Source organism: Oryzias latipes, chromosome 10 (assembly GCF_053564925.1).
Source record: "Oryzias latipes strain Hd-rR chromosome 10, Olatipes_Hd-rR_3.1".
In the NCBI taxonomy this organism is placed as follows: Eukaryota; Metazoa; Chordata; class Actinopteri; order Beloniformes; family Adrianichthyidae; genus Oryzias; species Oryzias latipes.
In genome coordinates, this window is record NC_136246.1 from 20,814,012 (window position 1) to 20,831,019 (window position 17,008).

At 38.1% G+C, this 17,008-nt stretch overlaps 3 protein-coding genes across 4 annotated transcripts; 1 reads left to right on the forward strand and 2 right to left on the reverse strand.

Annotated features, from left to right (window-relative positions):
• Nucleotides 1–145: 145 nt before the first annotated feature.
• LOC105354916 (uncharacterized) lies at nt 146–1,755 on the reverse strand. 2 transcript variants are annotated; one of them, XM_020706646.3, is made up of 2 exons: nt 1,569–1,755; nt 146–1,351 (listed from the first exon to the last, which is right to left on the reverse strand). In XM_020706646.3, the coding sequence occupies exon 2, from the start codon at nt 1,346–1,348 to the stop codon at nt 671–673; it is 678 nt and encodes a 225-aa protein (XP_020562305.1). In that variant the 5' UTR covers nt 1,349–1,351; nt 1,569–1,755; the 3' UTR covers nt 146–670. The 2 variants fall into 2 exon arrangements, with proteins under 2 accessions (XP_020562305.1, XP_011478578.1); XM_011480276.4 differs by having other exon boundaries at nt 146–1,354; nt 1,569–1,744.
• A 239-nt stretch (nt 1,756–1,994) lies between these two features.
• atp5po (ATP synthase peripheral stalk subunit OSCP) lies at nt 1,995–6,666 on the reverse strand. Its single transcript, XM_004073331.5, has 7 exons — nt 6,562–6,666; nt 6,222–6,272; nt 6,018–6,128; nt 5,669–5,798; nt 2,559–2,671; nt 2,381–2,467; nt 1,995–2,254 (listed from the first exon to the last, which is right to left on the reverse strand). The coding sequence occupies exons 1-7, from the start codon at nt 6,586–6,588 to the stop codon at nt 2,144–2,146; spliced, it is 630 nt and encodes a 209-aa protein (XP_004073379.1). The 5' UTR covers nt 6,589–6,666; the 3' UTR covers nt 1,995–2,143.
• Nucleotides 6,667–8,093: 1,427 nt separating this feature from the next.
• Nucleotides 8,094–16,643, forward strand: LOC101164654 (sideroflexin-1). Its single transcript, XM_004073332.5, has 11 exons — nt 8,094–8,237; nt 9,606–9,775; nt 9,851–10,021; nt 10,239–10,337; nt 10,444–10,519; nt 10,750–10,835; nt 11,479–11,606; nt 11,741–11,790; nt 11,974–12,023; nt 13,949–13,996; nt 14,150–16,643. Exons 2-11 carry the CDS (start codon nt 9,612–9,614, stop codon nt 14,244–14,246), a joined length of 969 nt encoding a protein of 322 aa, XP_004073380.1. The 5' UTR covers nt 8,094–8,237; nt 9,606–9,611; the 3' UTR covers nt 14,247–16,643.
• Nucleotides 16,644–17,008: the final 365 nt, after the last annotated feature.

Consider the following 17,008-nt stretch of genomic DNA (forward strand, 5'->3'; position numbering starts at 1 on the left):
AATAAACGCTGAAATACGATTTTTATTGAAAAATCTAATGGTTTTTTTTTACAAAGCAAGTTCTATTGTTTGGAGATATGCGCCCCCTGGTGTCCACGTGGAGAACATATGGTTTTTATAAACATCCAAATACAACGCGTCACAATTTATTTTTTAAAATTGAATATTTAATGAACACATACTTTAACTGGTGAATCAAGTGAGTTTGAGCATGAAAACAGGCCTTTTCAGAAACATGAACTAAGTGCAGAAAATAACAAGTAATGTGCTACAAACTATACTGGTTTACAGGTGACAGGTAAGATGCTCAAATATATCACAAAGTAAGGTGCATGTTAGGTAACAGGGGAAAAAAACAACAGGACAGCAACAGTAAGATATTTATGTTCAGGACAATGCAGATGACACTGGTCAGATAAACTTAGAAAAGTCCAAAAGAAGTATTAGACAAGTATCGATATTGGAAGAAATATGGTTTAAAAAATCCACTAAGTAATAAATACAATTTTATAAAACATGATTTTAATGAGTGATGTGTGTGATTGTTTATAAATTTGCTTTAACTCAGGAATGGCAAAAAAAAAAAAAACAGTAAAGATAAGATGATCTCAAGGAAAACTGCCAGCATTTCATACAGCTTCCAGATGCGTCATCATGCACATGAGCCCATCTATTCACTGGGTTTGTCCGCTTTGCTACTCGGCTCACAGAGAACCCTCTTCTCCATCATGGTGTATGAAAAAGGAGGAAGGTCACAGCTTGTCAAGTCCAGTTCCTTGGGAACGCTGCAGTTGTTCAAGTCAAGCGTTTTGGCGCTGTTACGGCCAAACTCTAACTTCCTCAGGCGAGCTAGACTCTTGATGCTACCGGGAGGCCTGCCGGGGCTGACTTTATACCCAGCGGCTTTGGTGGTCCCGAGGGGTCTTCCAGGGCTGGTTTTGAATCCAGCTGCCCGAGTCGTTCCAATTGGGCGTCCTGTGCTTGTGCGATACCCTGCCAACTTTGTGGTTCCTGATGGTCTCCCTCTCCTCCCTGATTTGACTATTCCCTCCTTTTTCCTAGATGATCCCTCAGGCACCGAGACCTCACTAGCCCTGATTCTCATTGCCTGTGCCTGGAAGTCTGTCTGGGTGTCTTGAAAATGACAAGCCATGGCTTTGTGCATCCCATGAGGCAGAGGGGCAAGGCTGGCAAGAGATAGCTGTAGAGCAGGGTTTGCAGGAGAGGTGAAGAACTTGCTGGACGGTGTGCTACATAAATCAAAGGGGCTGGCTGTGTGACAGTTCTCTGCCAGGCTAGCAACACTCATACAGAGGTCACTGCTGCTGCTGCTGCTCACCTGATGCATCGTCTTCTGTCCCAAAGAAGAGAAACAGATGTTAGCTAAAAGGTCACGCGCGCACAATAAGCATGTTATAGTAGCACACTGCTAAGGGAGCTAGCATATATTTTTGACTGCAAAAGAAAGATAGGCAATTAGAATATTTTTGTTGGCAATACTAGGAAGCTCTTAAAAACAAAGGGCTAAGGATAAAGGTGCTTACAGACATGAAACGACCAAGTCTTACCTCAGTCAGAAGAAAGCTGCTGGATGCTACACTGGATGGAAAGGGTTAATTTCGACTAGCGTGCACTACCCTCTTTATAAGCCAAAACATTTCTGTAAGTCCGTTGTATAAAGTGCGTTTTGGCGTCTATGAGTGTTGTTTGTATCAGCACATCGATTTTTGCCTTAATGTCACGTCCATCTAATCCTTTACGAAGAAGATGCGATGAGAGGCAGCCATATTTAGTGAGGAAGAAAAAAAATCTAATGAAACGATGAGAACCAACGACGCATGCGCAAGAATGCTTCCAGGAACCGAGGGCCCCGTGGAAACATTTCAAGCAAATATTTTGTCAAATTAATCATTTTTAAAGTCCTCGGAAGATATTCATACTTTTCTGGAGTCTTTAACTGTTCTTAAAAATAAAAAATCACTGACTTAAACAAATCATTTTTTGAAGTTTTTATTAACATGTATATCAATTTAAGAACAGACATTGGATTGATGGAGTAATCGCAGGGCTAGGACAAGTAGTAATATTTGTTTCTCGGCGTTTCCCCCCAATGGTCTTCATCGCAAAGTGGAGTCCACAGGACTTAAGTCTCCCTGATCAGCCGAGTCAACTTCTGGATCTTTGTCTTAGTTGACATGTCCACGTACTTGTCTCCAATACTGATGATCATGCCACCCAGAATGGACGAGTCTGTCTGTGAGAAGAAAAAATAACAGTAGAATCATCAATTGAGTCAATTACTTTTAAACTTAAATGTTACCACTTTAGCTAAATTAATGGAAATGCAACCACTAGATAGTTTAAATCACACTTGCTGTACCTTTGTTTCCAGCTTGATAGTCTCTCCCTTCTGTAGAAAACCTTTAAGAGCCACTTTCAGGTCAGCCAGATTAGCTTCATCGAGAGGCTGAAAAACGTAAAAAAGTATACAGGTATTGATCTGAAGCAAAAAGTGATCAAACTATTGAGTTAATTGCAAGAACTTCAACATTTCATACCTGAGCAGTAGTGACTGAACAGAGGACCTCTCCACGGTGAGCACTCATCATCTTGCCAAAGGCTCCAATAACATCGGCAGTTAGAGTAAGACGACCATTATCAGCCAAAACATCTGGACAAAAATTAAAAATAGTCCTATTAGTCTGGAAAAACCAAATGTGCAAATTAAAGACAAGAGTGGATACTATAAACTATACATCACACTTGAAAGATATACCGGTAAGTAATTTCTTCCTTTATTTGTCTCTTTATCATGTTTTCCTCCCAAACTAAAATATATAAATAAAAAACACTTTAAATTAACATGGCCTAAAAATTTGGATTGCTTCTTTACAGTGACTAACAATCACTTATTCCTTTTTTGTTTCACTGCGAAACAAAGTAAAAAAAACAAAAAATGTTTTACATCTAAGAGATGGGGAAAAACACAAGCTTGTGCGTGTTTGTGCATTTAGGAGTTTGGTGCTAAACCAATTGCTTCATTGTGGGTCTCCACCTGTTGTTGTATAAGTGTCTATAGTCTAAGAGAGCGTGTAAACTGTTCAACTGCTTTGTCCGTTTTACTTTTCAAATCTACATACCGTAGGCTGAAAGGTCGGAGTTCAACCATCTACCGGTAAATGTAACACAAACGCTTCGATGGCATCAGACACTTCTTTTCAAAATGTTCTCAACCTTGGCCAGTGTCAGAATACGTGTCTGATTGGCGATGTGGGAATTTGTGGCTGTGCTTGAAAAGATCGGACTGTATGCCTGACATTTGGAGGGATCTTTGGTGTCCTTGTGTTTGACACTACTGTGGCGTCCCTCTACAGCAGGGGGGGCAATTATTTTGGCTCGCGGGCCACATAGGGTTGTAAATTTGGATAGAAGGGCCTGACCAGGAGCAGATGCATGGAGTGAGAAAGAAATAACATGGAATCTGGATGAAAACATTTGGATTGAAATTTATATTTTAAAACAGAGCCTTTTAGAGTTTTTAGGTTAAAACTTTTGTTCTCATTTTACAGCCAATTGCACCAACGGCTTGATGTACCTCGTGTAAAACTTAGAGAAATGGTGCGTTCTTGTGGTGTTTGAATGATTGGAAGAATGAAAAACAACAAATCTTCAAACACCACATGGATGCTAGAGCAGAGTCCACAAACCTTTTCTTGTGAGGGCCACAATGAGTCTTTTAAAACTTTAAACTTCTTTTATTTTTATTTTATTTTAAAGCCCCATAATATAGTTTTACTGATTCATTATCCTTTCAATAAAATAAATAACACTATTTATGAAATCAAAAATGACCAAATAACTGATTTTCAAAGACAAAAAGTCGGGAAAAAATATACAGATTTATTAAAAAGAAAAAACAAATAGTGGATCCTCTCCCATCTTCGCCCGCTGAGACTTTGAGGGCTGCAGCTCCTCAAACGTCTCACAGTTTGCGCTAAAACTGAGCAGCTGCGCTGCGTCACGGCGCGTCTGTTTCTCATCCAGTAATAATGAAAAACGCAAATTTCTATGTCTTCTGCTGCAGCTACGCATATATCTGCGTTACCTTTTCACCAGTACAGAGTTTCCTTGTTTATTGCTGGAGTTGAGTTCTAAAAAACCACCTGTGATCGGTGAAATCCACAGAGTCTGATTATTTACAGAAGTTTTATGGCAGTAAAACTCACTGCCTAAACACACTTTTATCCGACAGACATGAACATTTTCACACTTCACTGTTTAAATTCTCAAACCTTCATAGAAATTAGGGCCAGGATCTTAGAATGAAAACAAAGATCTGATTTTTTTATGTTAAATTATATAGATCATTTCTGAATGTCGTTTTGCTGCCAGATAAAGGAACTTCCCCATAGTGGGATTAATATAGTCATCTACCATCTAACTAAAAGAATGAGCTGATCCGGGAAAGGTGAACTGCGCCGCAGAAAGGACTGTCTTCTGTTCTGTTTGACAGGGATTTTAGAGGGTTTCAGGTTGGAGCACAGAGGGGGGGGGAATAAAATGTCACGTTCTATGCGGGTCTTGATCATGTGGCCAGATAAAAAAAAAAAAAAACATGGGTCTCTGATATTGTTCAGTGGGCAGGACCAATCATGGAGGCGGAACAAATCCATCATGTGGGCCGTAGTTTGCCCACCCCTGCTCTACAGGGTCATGGACCAAAATGACAACATCTATAAGTAATGACATAATAACAAAAGTGATATGAAGTCTAGAAGAGCTTTAGAAAATTTGTTGACATATCCTAATATGTGTTGTCTTTAAAGTCCTGATCAGGTAATTTTAGCAATTTTTAAACCCAGATGTTGGTTTAAAACTTTATAACTGCATAAATGAAGCTGTAGTTAAACTCAAATAATCATTGAAATCCAAGTTAATCCAAACTTTAATTTTCAAGTAATAGTTTAACACCAAAAGTTGTGAAACTACTCGGCTTCAGTTTTTTGTCGTAAACAACTTTCTGTCTAATTTGCAAAATAAAGTGACACTCTAGTAAACCTGTCTCTAATTTGACCATTTAATATTTAGCTAAATGTCTACAGTCAATATGCCATATCAACCCCAGTCTTTAAAAGACAGTGTCCTAAGTCTCATTTTGTTACCCTAGCTTTAACTAGAGCCAACAGTCTGGATTCTAAATGTTTAGCTAATACCAAGTAGGAAAACGTAGAGAGAAAAAAGGGCCTAGAAAAGCCCCTTGAGACTTGGAATTGGGCACTTTTACAATAGCAGTAACACAAAACAGGATGCAGAGCATACAAACAACACAAATGTTCTTATTTCACAAAGAAAATTGAGTCTGAATATTTGTCTAAGCAAAAATATATCATATGGTTTCTTAAATATTTTTTTCCAAACTTTACAACAGCAAAAACTCACATAAACTTAACATATTTAGTGAGAGGAAATGTTTCCAATAACTGGTCCTTTATACTTCTACATCTATTGCTTGTATCCAATACGGTGAGATTTTAATCATTAAAATACAAAGTTTCACCATGGCATTATGCAACATTCCTGCAATTTAGGCTGGTTGATATGTCTTTGTTTTATTATTGTCTTAATGAAAAAATAAGAAACAATCCATTCATCCTCAATGAATACTTACTGATGAGATTGACAGTTAAAGGGGAGAGCTTAGCCTTTGCAAGAGAATCACTGAAGACTTTCTGTTTGATGCTGCGCTTGACATGTGGGTTCAATACAATACCAGCCGTCTTGGGGTCCTTGATCAGGACCTGAAAAAAAAAATTAGACACGCCAAACGTTGATATTTTGACAAATTAGACATTTTAAAAATGCACATCACATTTAAATCCATTCAATCTTAAAGTAAATCTTAAACACAAATCAGTTTTTTGAGAGCCACCAATTCACAAACAATGCTGTCTTGAGGCACTACAAAAAAATACATCAGATCCAGACATTTGTCATTACAAATATTTGTCTGAACTCACAGACACTTTCCCCAACTCCTGTTCAACTTGGTCCAGTTTGTTCTGCTTGCTGGCGGCAGAGAACAAAGCAGTGGCATAGCGGCCCTCCACTCCATAGATCTGGATGGGAGGCTGAAAGAGAATATACATTAACCAGGTCAAATGAAGAACCCGAACTATTCACGAATGATTGGTAAAACACCAAGGAGGAGTGTCGGCACTTACCCTAACCAGCTTTGCAACAGGTCTGATCACAGATGTGCTGAGCTGGCGAGCCTACAAACAAACAAACAAACAAAAATAATAGCTTCATTCAAAACGCAAAATAAAGTAAACGTTGATGCACAAAATCCGCATTCGTCGCACGACAAACGAAGCTAGCTAGGCTAACAGGTTAGCAGTCATTCAAGAGCAACGGATCGACTGCTTTCTTTTTCAACATTTAGTGCTATCTTTTAGTCAACTAAACTAAAAATAAATGTTACCAAACGCTTAATTCCCAATAAAGCCTTGAGTTTAGCGAGTAAAAAGCTTTAAAATATGCGTTTAGTTTCGAATGTCGTACCTGCTGTCCTAGCATGAACGCTGCCATTTTCTCCTACAGCTGTCCAAGGTAGACCAAAAAACTGCGCATGTGCATCAGAAAAGAAGCTTTTTGTGGGAACTGTAGTTTATTAGTGGGTTATTTTTTGACAGGCGCATTTATACAAGTAAGCCGAAATACAGCTCTACCATGTGTTTAAAATTGTAAACCATATTAATTCAGAAACATTAATACTTTATTAAACCATACGTAAATGTCTTTATTGAGGATAAAAGTTTACATTGTGCAAACAACTAAACATTTCAGTTTAAAAGACACATGCCTTTTTTTTTTAAACCAAGCCCTCATTTTTTACTTGTTTTAAGATTTTCCTTATAATACCTTTTTGACTTTCTGCTTCCCATGCTAGGGAAAAAAACATTTTTTAACAGAAGTGTAATGCTGAGGACACTTTACAGATAAGACATCAAGTCTGCCATTTAGGAAACATGACTAAATATTTGAGTAAAAGGGAGAAGAACATGTAATTGTTTAAAAGCTTTGAGCAAACGTCAATAAAATGAGTATCTGACCTTTTACTTTAGTTTAAATATGTTGCATTCTTGTGTGTGTTTTCTATTTTTAACTGATGATCAAGAGTTCACATGAGTAAATTGATTGTGAAAGACCAAACTAGTCATTGCCTCTGCACATTTTTTTGTTTTCTCGTGACCTCTGTTAATACCCTGTTGTCGCTACTAATTCCACCCCCTCCCCTTTTTTACACTGTATTATACGTACTTTACTTTAGTACAATTATGGAATAAATCGATCCTCTGTCTTGTCCCTTGTCTTATCACTAGATGGAGACAAATACAGACTTAGTGAACAACTTTGATAAGAGGCTTAGAAGTAGTTTGAAACGTTGTCAAATAAAATCCTATTCCTAAAACTCTAAAAGTTTTCAATGACATTTTTTAAAGTGTTAACAGGTTTTGTTTGAGGTTTTGTAATGAGTTATTTTGCAATAATCCTATAGATATTGGTAATACGACCTTTTCTTTAATGTACTCCTTGAATAGAAAAAAAATTGGTAGTTATAGGAGTCCATGTGTAGATATTAACCTGGCACAAGTGAAAATACTCAAAAGTTTAAGTTTATTAAGACATCAATAATTAACTGTCTGCACATCAAATTCACAGTAGTGCATTCGGGAGGGCGGAAGTGGGGCCCAGTTCACCTCAAAAAATAAAAGCACAATTTTAAAATGTCAAAATTTCTGTTCTTTAGGGCAACGTTATATCACTGTAACGAAACTAGTAGACAGTATATGAAACAACATGTTAATAATTTCCCATCAAAAATTAGAATTGATGAGAAATCTAAAATAATTTTGTGATTTGACCTCAATCTTCGCACTTGTGACTTGAAGATGAAATGCATTTCTCACTTCAGACATTTTTTTAGGTTCGGGGTTCTTATCTAACAAATGAACATTCAGTTGTTAAAAAGGGGCTAAAATTATGCCACGTTTGGGCAGTATAATAATTTATTTTACATGCAAACGGAAGACGGGCTTTTATTTTGTCAAAAAGGTTCTTGCCAGGCGGATGTAGCCGTGTGTGGCCTCGGGCTGTTTTCATGCTGTTAAATGAAAAATTAGCTGTCTGCAGCCTGTCAGGGACTCTTTCCGCGGACTCTCGGAGCCTACAGCGCTGTGAGTATATAGTGGGGGGGAAACATCCTCCTATTTAGGTTCAAAGATACAATATACTATTTTAGTGTCCCGGAAATCGTGGGAATAACGACTTTCTCTCCTGAAGCTCCTTGATTGATACTTGGACGGCACAGTTGCACAGATGTTGTTCCTAATTAACCTCTAATAAGGATCGCGTAGAAAATTAAGTTGTTTTCGTACATGATCGTTTTGTGTTTGATTTTTAATTGTATTTTTTTTACCAGATGTGGAGACACCTTTAGGTACCGTCCAGATCTGACTGGTTTACCTCGGGTTGGACAAAAGCGGTTCCAGTCACACTCTGCATGCTTTTCATGGAGACACAGACAACATATTTCTCCAGTCACACATGTTGACAATCAATAATAAAAATTATAATAATAAACAGTAGCATTTTTTGTTCTACTGTTAAAATGTATTTGACTAAAAGGACTTTGAATTTGGAGGTGAACGTGTTGCCACGCAGGCTGCCGTGGTTTGGCTGAGAGTGGGAGCGAAAAGCAGCTCAGGTTTTTGGATCAAAGGCCAAATCGGTTCAAAGTCCATTTTTCTTTTATGTCCCAAATGATTTTTGCATTTTATTCGTGATATTTGCTCGCGCTTTTAGCGCGCGTGCCTGGCAGCGTTTTGCGCAGAGCAGCTATGCTTCTCTCTCGCTCAGAAACGAAGGTGTTTCATGTTGATCGCGAGAAAACCCCGCCGAGTTTGATACCTGTTAAAGAGGCAGCCCGCTGTCTGTACTGCACAGGTTTCAGAAAAGAACAGTTGTCTGGTTTGTTGTCAATCCAGCAGCCATCTTTGGTGCAGCTGCCTGTGGAGATTCCTGCAGCTGCATGTTCATGCACTGACTACAGCTGGAACAAAATGTAAAAACAAAACATGCAATTTAGGAAGAAGGATTGTGTTTCTTGCTGATACTTGTAGGTCTTTTTTAATGCATTATGTGTGGTTTGATTTAAGGCTGGAAAAAGTGCAACTTTTAATGACCTTTTTTCATCACATGGAGAATTTATAAACTAAAATTTTACTTATTTTTACTATGAATTTGAATTTCTTCAACGTCGTCTTTATTCTGAGGTTGGCGTTGTCCCAAAGTAGGGCTTTGTAATTTGTTGCTTGACAGCCCAAGTGTCAGGTCAGGCCATCACCATAGCAACATTACGGTGAATCAGTGGCATGGCAGGAGAGAAAGGGGCATTGTCATTCCTGAGTATTCTCCGAATTGGGTTCTGATGGGAAGTTCTAGGTTTTGGCAAAAGTCTGTTTAAGTCAATGCAATGCATGGATGCACACAGCTGGGGTGCTAACCTATGATCCCCCCCCCCCCCCCCCCCCCCCCCTCCCCAGACAAACATGGCTGCAGAGCTATCAACTTCCATAAACATCAAGGAACCACGGTGGGACCAGAGCACGTTTATAGGGCGAGCCAAACACTTCTTCACCGTCACAGACCCCAGGAACATCTTACTGACTAACGAACAACTAACACATGCACACAAAGTCATCACCGACTACAGGTCTGTAAAGGAACCATCAAATACATTCATTTATGTTCAAACATGAATGTCCATGTCGGGTGTCTTCTTCTGCAGGGAAGGGAATGTTTCTCCAGGGCTGACAGAAGACGAACTGTGGAGAGCGAAGTATGTTTTTGACTCTGCTTTCCATCCCGACACCGGAGAGAAGATGATCCTGATCGGTCGCATGTCCGCACAAGTTCCTATGAACATGACCATCACTGGATGCATGATGACATTTTATAAGTACGATGTTTTTTTGAAACTTCCACCCTTTGACTTTTATAACAAATAATCTAAAAGAAATTAATTGTTTGTATTGAAGTGTATTGAGCTGGTTTGCGTTCACAGCTATTTTTTTAAAGAGTAAATTCAGAATTATGATTGCATTTCTCCACGTTGTGTCAGTTTTTCATGTTTATAAACTGAACGTGATTGCTAAAAATGTCTTTCTTTCTTGCAGGACGACTCCCGCTGTTCTGTTCTGGCAGTGGATCAATCAGTCTTTCAATGCAATAGTCAACTATACCAACAGGAGCGGCGACGCTCCAATAACAGTCAAGTGAGACTGAAAATGCACCTCAGACACACTTTCAGAATTAACCCTTCAATGTCTGCGGGAGACAGTCTTTAACGTGACGTGACCGTTGCGCTCCTGTGTTTTGCAGCCAGCTTGGCACAGCGTATGTGTCTGCCACCACGGGGGCAGTGGCCACCGCTCTAGGACTAAATGCACTAACAAAGGTAGTAGCCCATCTAACCTCAGCCTATATCTCACTAAAAAGCATGAAACCTTAACGCAGTAGTGTCATTACAGGAAGCTAGCTTTGCATGGATGTCATGCAAATAATCATATTCTTATGCTGCTGTTGTGGTTCACGATCCATGCTCATTCATGTCCTGTATATGAATATAGAAATATAACCCTTTTTGCTGTTACAGCGGTGGATACTAAAGCACTTCTCTTCTCTTAGCATATTTCACCTCTGATTGGAAGATTTGTTCCATTTGCTGCTGTAGCTGCTGCTAACTGTATCAATATCCCACTAATGAGACAAAGGTAAGGAGCGGCTTTCACTAAAGTACTTCTTATTTGCTCTGCGTGTTCATACAAACATTTCACTGAAGGAAAAAAATAGTCTTTTTTTCTCCAGTTTCCAGCAGATATGATCAATCACTCAGATTTACTTATAAAGTACTTATAAATAAGCCAAAACATCCAAATGGCTATGCAAGTAAACAAAATATAATAATAAAAACACTAAACAATAAAATACTATAAAAGAAACCTAACCCTTTAGCTATTTTTATTGCTATTTAGTGCAGCGGAGCAGCAGGATTTTTCAAATAGCTGAGATTTGTATACAGTAAACCACAAAATTAACAGTCCTGCTGCACATCACTGTTTCTATGTTGTTTTGACTATTCATGAGTGTGTTGTTGTGTTGTATGTTGTGTTTCACATTCTGACAGTATTTTGCTGGTGTTTACTATAAATTGGAGTAAAGCAGCAAACAATCAACCCTTTAGTTCACTTTATCCATCCATGTATTTTTATACCAGTTTTTGAGCTTATTGCTTCAACAAAGGCCATATGCTCAAATAAGCATCTCTCACTCTTATCAACAGACATTATAGAATCCTAAATGTCCATACGCAGGAGTTTAGCTCCACCAAAATTGAGCTTTACTTCTTCCCTTCAGAGAGCTTCAACATGGCATTCCCATCACAGACGAAAATGACAACAGGCTAGGAGAGTCAACAAAAGCAGCACAGCAGGCCATCTCACAGGTGGTGGTCTCCAGGATCCTCATGGCTTCTCCAGGAATGGGTATACAAATCTAAAAAAAATCTTTTTTCATCTATTTCATTAGTCATAGTTCTCCCTTTCTGACAGCAGGTTCAAAAGATACATTTTCTAAGCTGCATGCTTGGTAAAACCATGTTTCCTCAATGGCTCCTCAGCTATCCCGCCGTTTTTAATGAACCACCTGGAAAAGAAGGCTTTTTTAAAGGTAAGCATTAAACACAACCAGTAGAAAAGAGGAGATGACGGACTTGACTTACTATAAGTTTGGAACTAGTTTGCTCTCTTTAATTATCAGACATGAGGAAAGAAAAGTGCTGAGGCCACTCTAGTATGGGAGTTCACCGCTGCTTTTGTGTCCCTCATCCCTCCTTTTGCTTGGTCTTTTCAGAGGTTCCCATGGATGAGTGCACCTATTCAAGTCAGTCTGGTGGGATTCTGGTGAGTTGTCAGAGATGGCTGACCCGATAAACTCCCTTTTCGCTCTTCCTGCTTCACATTAACTTCTTGTAGCAAATCATTCCGATCAAGTGAAAAGGCACAATCGGTATTAAAGACCCATTCCGATTAAAAATAGTGTTTTTAGTGTTTTGAAAATGTTCTTCTGAGATTTTTCTGATGATGGAGGATGTGTATAAACAAAATTAAGCTTAAATTGTATTTCTGAGTATTTCTTCATTCTGATCGTGAATCAGGAGCAGGCAAAAAAAAAGCTGTTGTAAAAAAACGTCCTTGTGACGTAGAAAACACCCCAGGCCATTCAGATGCATCCACTTGTACACCTTTGTTGTCCTCATCCCAAGATAGCATCTGGATTAAAACTGTTCTGCTGGATAGCTCCAATATTCCTCGCCATTTTTGTTTGATGGGGTTGTGAGGAGATGAAGGGATGATGGGATTTTAGGGCAGGCTTACTCCACGACAACATTCCCATCCATAACTCAGAGGCAAATTACTACAAAACAAAAAAATGCATAATCAGAATTAAAAGACCACTGGGAGCTCTTTAAAAATAGATCAAAAGATGATTGGAGTGTAAAAAAATTGACACCTTATTTTTCCACTGTCTCAAATTTGATCCACATATTTTAACATGGTACGACTGTATTATAAAATGTAATTCTCAACAAAATTAGCATTTTTAAAATACAGCAAGGAGTCAACAGATAATTTTTTTCTCTCCATAAAACTGAGAAAATGAGCAAAACTTTACTTGAGATTTCATGAAAGCAGCCATTTTGAACTGATCAGGAAAATCTCTTCAACTGCCCCTAGTGGAATGTTTTTTTTATGGGGCAGAAAACATAAAACAAGTTGTTCCAAAGACATAAAGGTAGCTGGTATTAGAGGATGCAGAAGACGGGGTTAGATGGAGGAAACTGATTCTCTGTGGTGACCCCTGAAGGGAAAAGCTGAAAGGAAAAGGAAGTTATGAACAATGGGATTTAGGGAAAGTTTGGATCATGACAATGCAATGTATCAAATTTGATACAAATCAATTATTCAATCGATCAAGCTTTATTTATAAAAAAGTGTTTTTTATGTGTCACAGCTCAAAGTACTTTACAATTAAACACAAACAGATAACAAAATACAAAAAACTGAAAAAATGAAAACCAACCCACCCCTTTGCCCCCCACCCCCCATTCACACATACACCCCATGACGTGGCACACAATGCAAACATGCACAAATAAATCTTAGGGTGAAAATACTGGCAGAGCACAGGTAGAACTACTACACACATGTATATTAAGCGAGGATCAGACGTGTGTTTGAGATGAAAGGTAGGCAGTTCGATGATTAGTAAAGAAAAAAATGGAACAGCTTGGATTCTGGTGGCTTTGTGCTCAGGACCTGGGCTCTCAGTGATCCCGAAAGGAATGCAGTGTTTGAATACATTCTGTATAAATGACTTTAAGGCAGCAGTCTGTCCTTGTAACACTGTAACTGTGGGCTAAGAGGCTCAGGTGACAAAAAAACAATCAAAAGCTTTAAAAATGAAGACCGGTTCCTTCATGTGTGGCCATTTTTTATTTAAAACAAGCCTATAAGTATTCTGAGACTGTAAGAATGTTTGAAGGCGGTTTTAGGAAATGAATCAAGGTCGTTGCAATCATTGTAAATACATTCTGACGGACTACATTTGCAATACACAGGCATTATTATTTTTCCCCTGCACATTGTCTGAATGCCCCCCCCCCCCCCACCTTATAACCTTAGTGTGACTCTTTCTCATGTGATTCATTATTTAGTTAAAAAATAACAGGATTGGGACTTGCTGCCAAGTGGTTCAAGCTGGGATTGTGTCTCCTTTCAAACGCTGTTGTCAGAGTTGACTCTCAAAAGTGTGTTTTCTTTTTCAGTTTGGTGTTTGCCACTCCTCTGTGCTGCGCATTGTTCCCACAGAAGAGGTTAGTGAAACACTGGAAACCAGACCCAGTAACACTCTGGCTCAAAGGGTCCTATCATCTTTCAGCTAAATGAACGAGACTTCTTCTTTGGTTTTGTTTTTTTCCTCTCAGAGCTTCACAGCCTAACTCTTGATTTGTCTTCACCCCCTCCAGCTCCATGTCAGTCAGCCGCCTGGAGCCGGAGCTGCAGGAGAAAATCCGGTCCAATCACCCCGGAGTGGAGAGAGTGTACTTCAACAAAGGGCTATGAGTGCACAGCCCCCCCAACCCAAACACTGTCATACAAGCTGCAGGCTTACCTCCTCTGTCAGCTTTCCTCATTCAGTGTGCCAAAGTTACGTTTTCCACCATGAAGGACCATCATTTGTTCAGTTTGTAAGGATTTTTTTATCTTATTGTGGTGGGTGTTCATTTGAAATGCTAACAAAAATTCTTTCTGCCTGGGCCAGATGAAGAAAAGAAAAGCAGGTTCTTATGATAAATCCCTTCTTTTTCTGCACAGTTGGTTTTTATGTTTTTTAATCCCACAACATTGTGAAAACAAAGTCACACTTAACTTAAGGTTAGCAGGCGAAAAGGATGGTAAACTGCAATATTGTAATGATGCAATCAAAGGAAAGATTTCTAAAATGTTCTTAGAAATACATTTGAAAGGTTCTGATTGTTAAGTTCTGGGTTTAGACGTTTACAGAGAAGGAGCAGGTGAACTCAGGAGCCACCTCCACACCTGGACCATATTGTCAGTGCTCTAGAAAAACCCACAATGCTCACTGAAGTAACTTAATCTAAAATAAGGTATTATACATAAAAATTGAGCAAAAAGAGCCAATTAAAACCAGATGTAATTTATGAATTTTTGTTGTAGAACCATTAAAAACACAAGTAATCAAAGCAGGCTTGGACAAGAAGTACACCCGAAAAAGTATTACAAGGAACTATATTATGCAGATTAAGTTGCCATCTTTATTTCATTTGTTAAATTATGTTAATCAGTAGCACTTCATAGGTAAACATCCTTAATGTGAATAGAGTGCAACATTAAATACATTTGTAAAAATCTCATAGAGGAGTGTTTAATGAGTCAGAGGTTGATATTCAGCTTGCCTTGAACTTTTCAATCAAAGCCAGGTTGTGGCTCAGTGTTGTCTCAGAAGATGGCTGGATATTTACAAAGTGTTTAAACCCATTTGGACCAGGAAACGCTGCAAAAGACTAATTGGTGTTCCAGTATTTTATCTCATTTGATTTATTATTTTTTTAACCAGAACAGTGGAGTTAGGGGTTAAAATGCATTTTTTTCTAAGTCTCACAGAAATTAATGACATTTCTAATTTATCCAGTTTTTAAAATCTCCAGTCCTACAGATGTGATGTTGCAATGATGGCTGTCATTGTCGGTGCTATTTGACAACTGCTTTCCAACCCATTAGCAAAAAGTTGGACACTTGAAGTTTATTTGAATAAATATACTTGAGTATAGATAAAGTAAGTCTACTATAGAGTGTGTAGTGTAGGAAGTTTACTGACCGAATACTTCTTCAGACTAAATTGGAACATTTTAGGTTTAAAGTAAACTTCAAGTGTACTGCCTCATTTTTGGTATAGCACACATGCTGCACATGAAAATTGACAACTTTTTGTCAAGGCAAAACAAAAGAAATGACTTCTTATAAGAGTACCATAATAATCAGGAAAAGATTTTCTGAATGGTGTTTCCTTCAGTATTTGTGGCAGATTAATGTGATTAACCCTTCAATGTCTAACTGAGCCAGGAAGGTTTTTGATAGCTTTAAGTTCAACTACTGATTCATCCTCTTTTGCTGGAAATAATCCTACTAATATATATATATCTTCAATGTATGGTACTGTTTTGATGGTAGGTTAGCACATTTTTGTAATATATTTTTAATGTGTTCTTTTGGGGGTGAAAAGTCCAAATTATTTCAGAGATCATGAGTCATGCAAATGGTTAAAAACAGAGGGATTGATGTACCAGTGTCAAACTATATTTTTCAATGTCTTTAAAACAATATTTTAGTTTTCAAAATAAAAAAATGAAGGAAAACTGCTTCTGAAAATGCAAAGCACAATCCTTAGCTGTGCATTTCATCATGAAATGAGTAAAGAGACGTGTACCTGCACTAGACTGTAAAAACCGAATTAGTCCGGTTTAGTGACTCCGTCTTCTGTTTCCTTTGTGTTGCTGTTGTCTGAATTTCAGTCTGCTGTGTTTGGACACATTTGGTGTTGTACTTTTATTTTAGCCTGAAAGCTTTCAACAGCACGTGTCCTCTTGTTATCCTGGTGCGTAAAACAGAATTTCACAACACAACACTGCTGGACTTCTTTCAAATCAGGGATATATAAACAAATTAAAAATTGAAATGTGTGATTTTAAGTCCATTTTGGAGGTCCAATCTGTATCGTATTGATCTGTGCTTCATGTAATGCAAATGTTCTTTTTTTTAATACATCACAAGCCTGGATGAGTTGTTTTTTCCCCATCATGCTGTGTAATTTTCTGTGACATGTTTGGGTTAAAGAGAAGTTTTCTTTCCTTTAGAACCCCCCCCCCCCCCCCACACACACACACACACGCAATACTATCAATTGTTGATTAAAAGAAAAGCACAATCCTCTAACACAAATCTGGAGACTTCGTTTTATAACTTATTATAAGAACATAAAGTACTGTAAAGTAGATATTTGTGGAGTTTAACTGTGTCCCCCTTGGGAGACATGGACGTTTGTAAAGTATCTTTGTTGTTGGGAAAAAAAATCCACAATGATCACTGAAATAACTAAACAATTCAAAAATGATGTCTTCTTTTTATTGGTGGATTTTTTTAGGTCCTGTTTAAATCATACTTTTTGCCATTATATCTATTCAAGTGAATTTATTTATCAAATAAGGTAAAAATATGACCTCTGTCAGTGATGCTTTTAACTATTAATAAGTTTGCTTTAAATTAATTAAATCTGAGGGTTTTGAATTAATTTTCTCCAGTGCTGA

Excerpts from the sequence above, each read along its gene's own strand:
- LOC101164654 (XM_004073332.5), top strand. The coding sequence starts at position 9,612 with ATGGCTGCAGAGCTATCAACTTCCATAAACATCAAGGAACCACGGTGG. Across the intron at positions 12,024-13,948 it reads GTCAGTCTGGTGGGATTCTG|TTTGGTGTTTGCCACTCCTC; the intron begins GTGAGTTGTCAG and ends TTTCTTTTTCAG. Across the intron at positions 13,997-14,149 it reads GCATTGTTCCCACAGAAGAG|CTCCATGTCAGTCAGCCGCC; the intron begins GTTAGTGAAACA and ends CACCCCCTCCAG.
- LOC105354916 (XM_020706646.3), bottom strand. The coding sequence starts at position 1,348 with ATGCATCAGGTGAGCAGCAGCAGCAGCAGTGACCTCTGTATGAGTGTT.
- atp5po (XM_004073331.5), bottom strand. The coding sequence starts at position 6,588 with ATGGCAGCGTTCATGCTAGGACAGCAG. Across the intron at positions 2,672-5,668 it reads TTTAACTGTCAATCTCATCA|ATGTTTTGGCTGATAATGGT; the intron begins GTAAGTATTCAT and ends ATTTTTGTCCAG. Across the intron at positions 2,468-2,558 it reads GTTCAGTCACTACTGCTCAG|CCTCTCGATGAAGCTAATCT; the intron begins GTATGAAATGTT and ends TACGTTTTTCAG.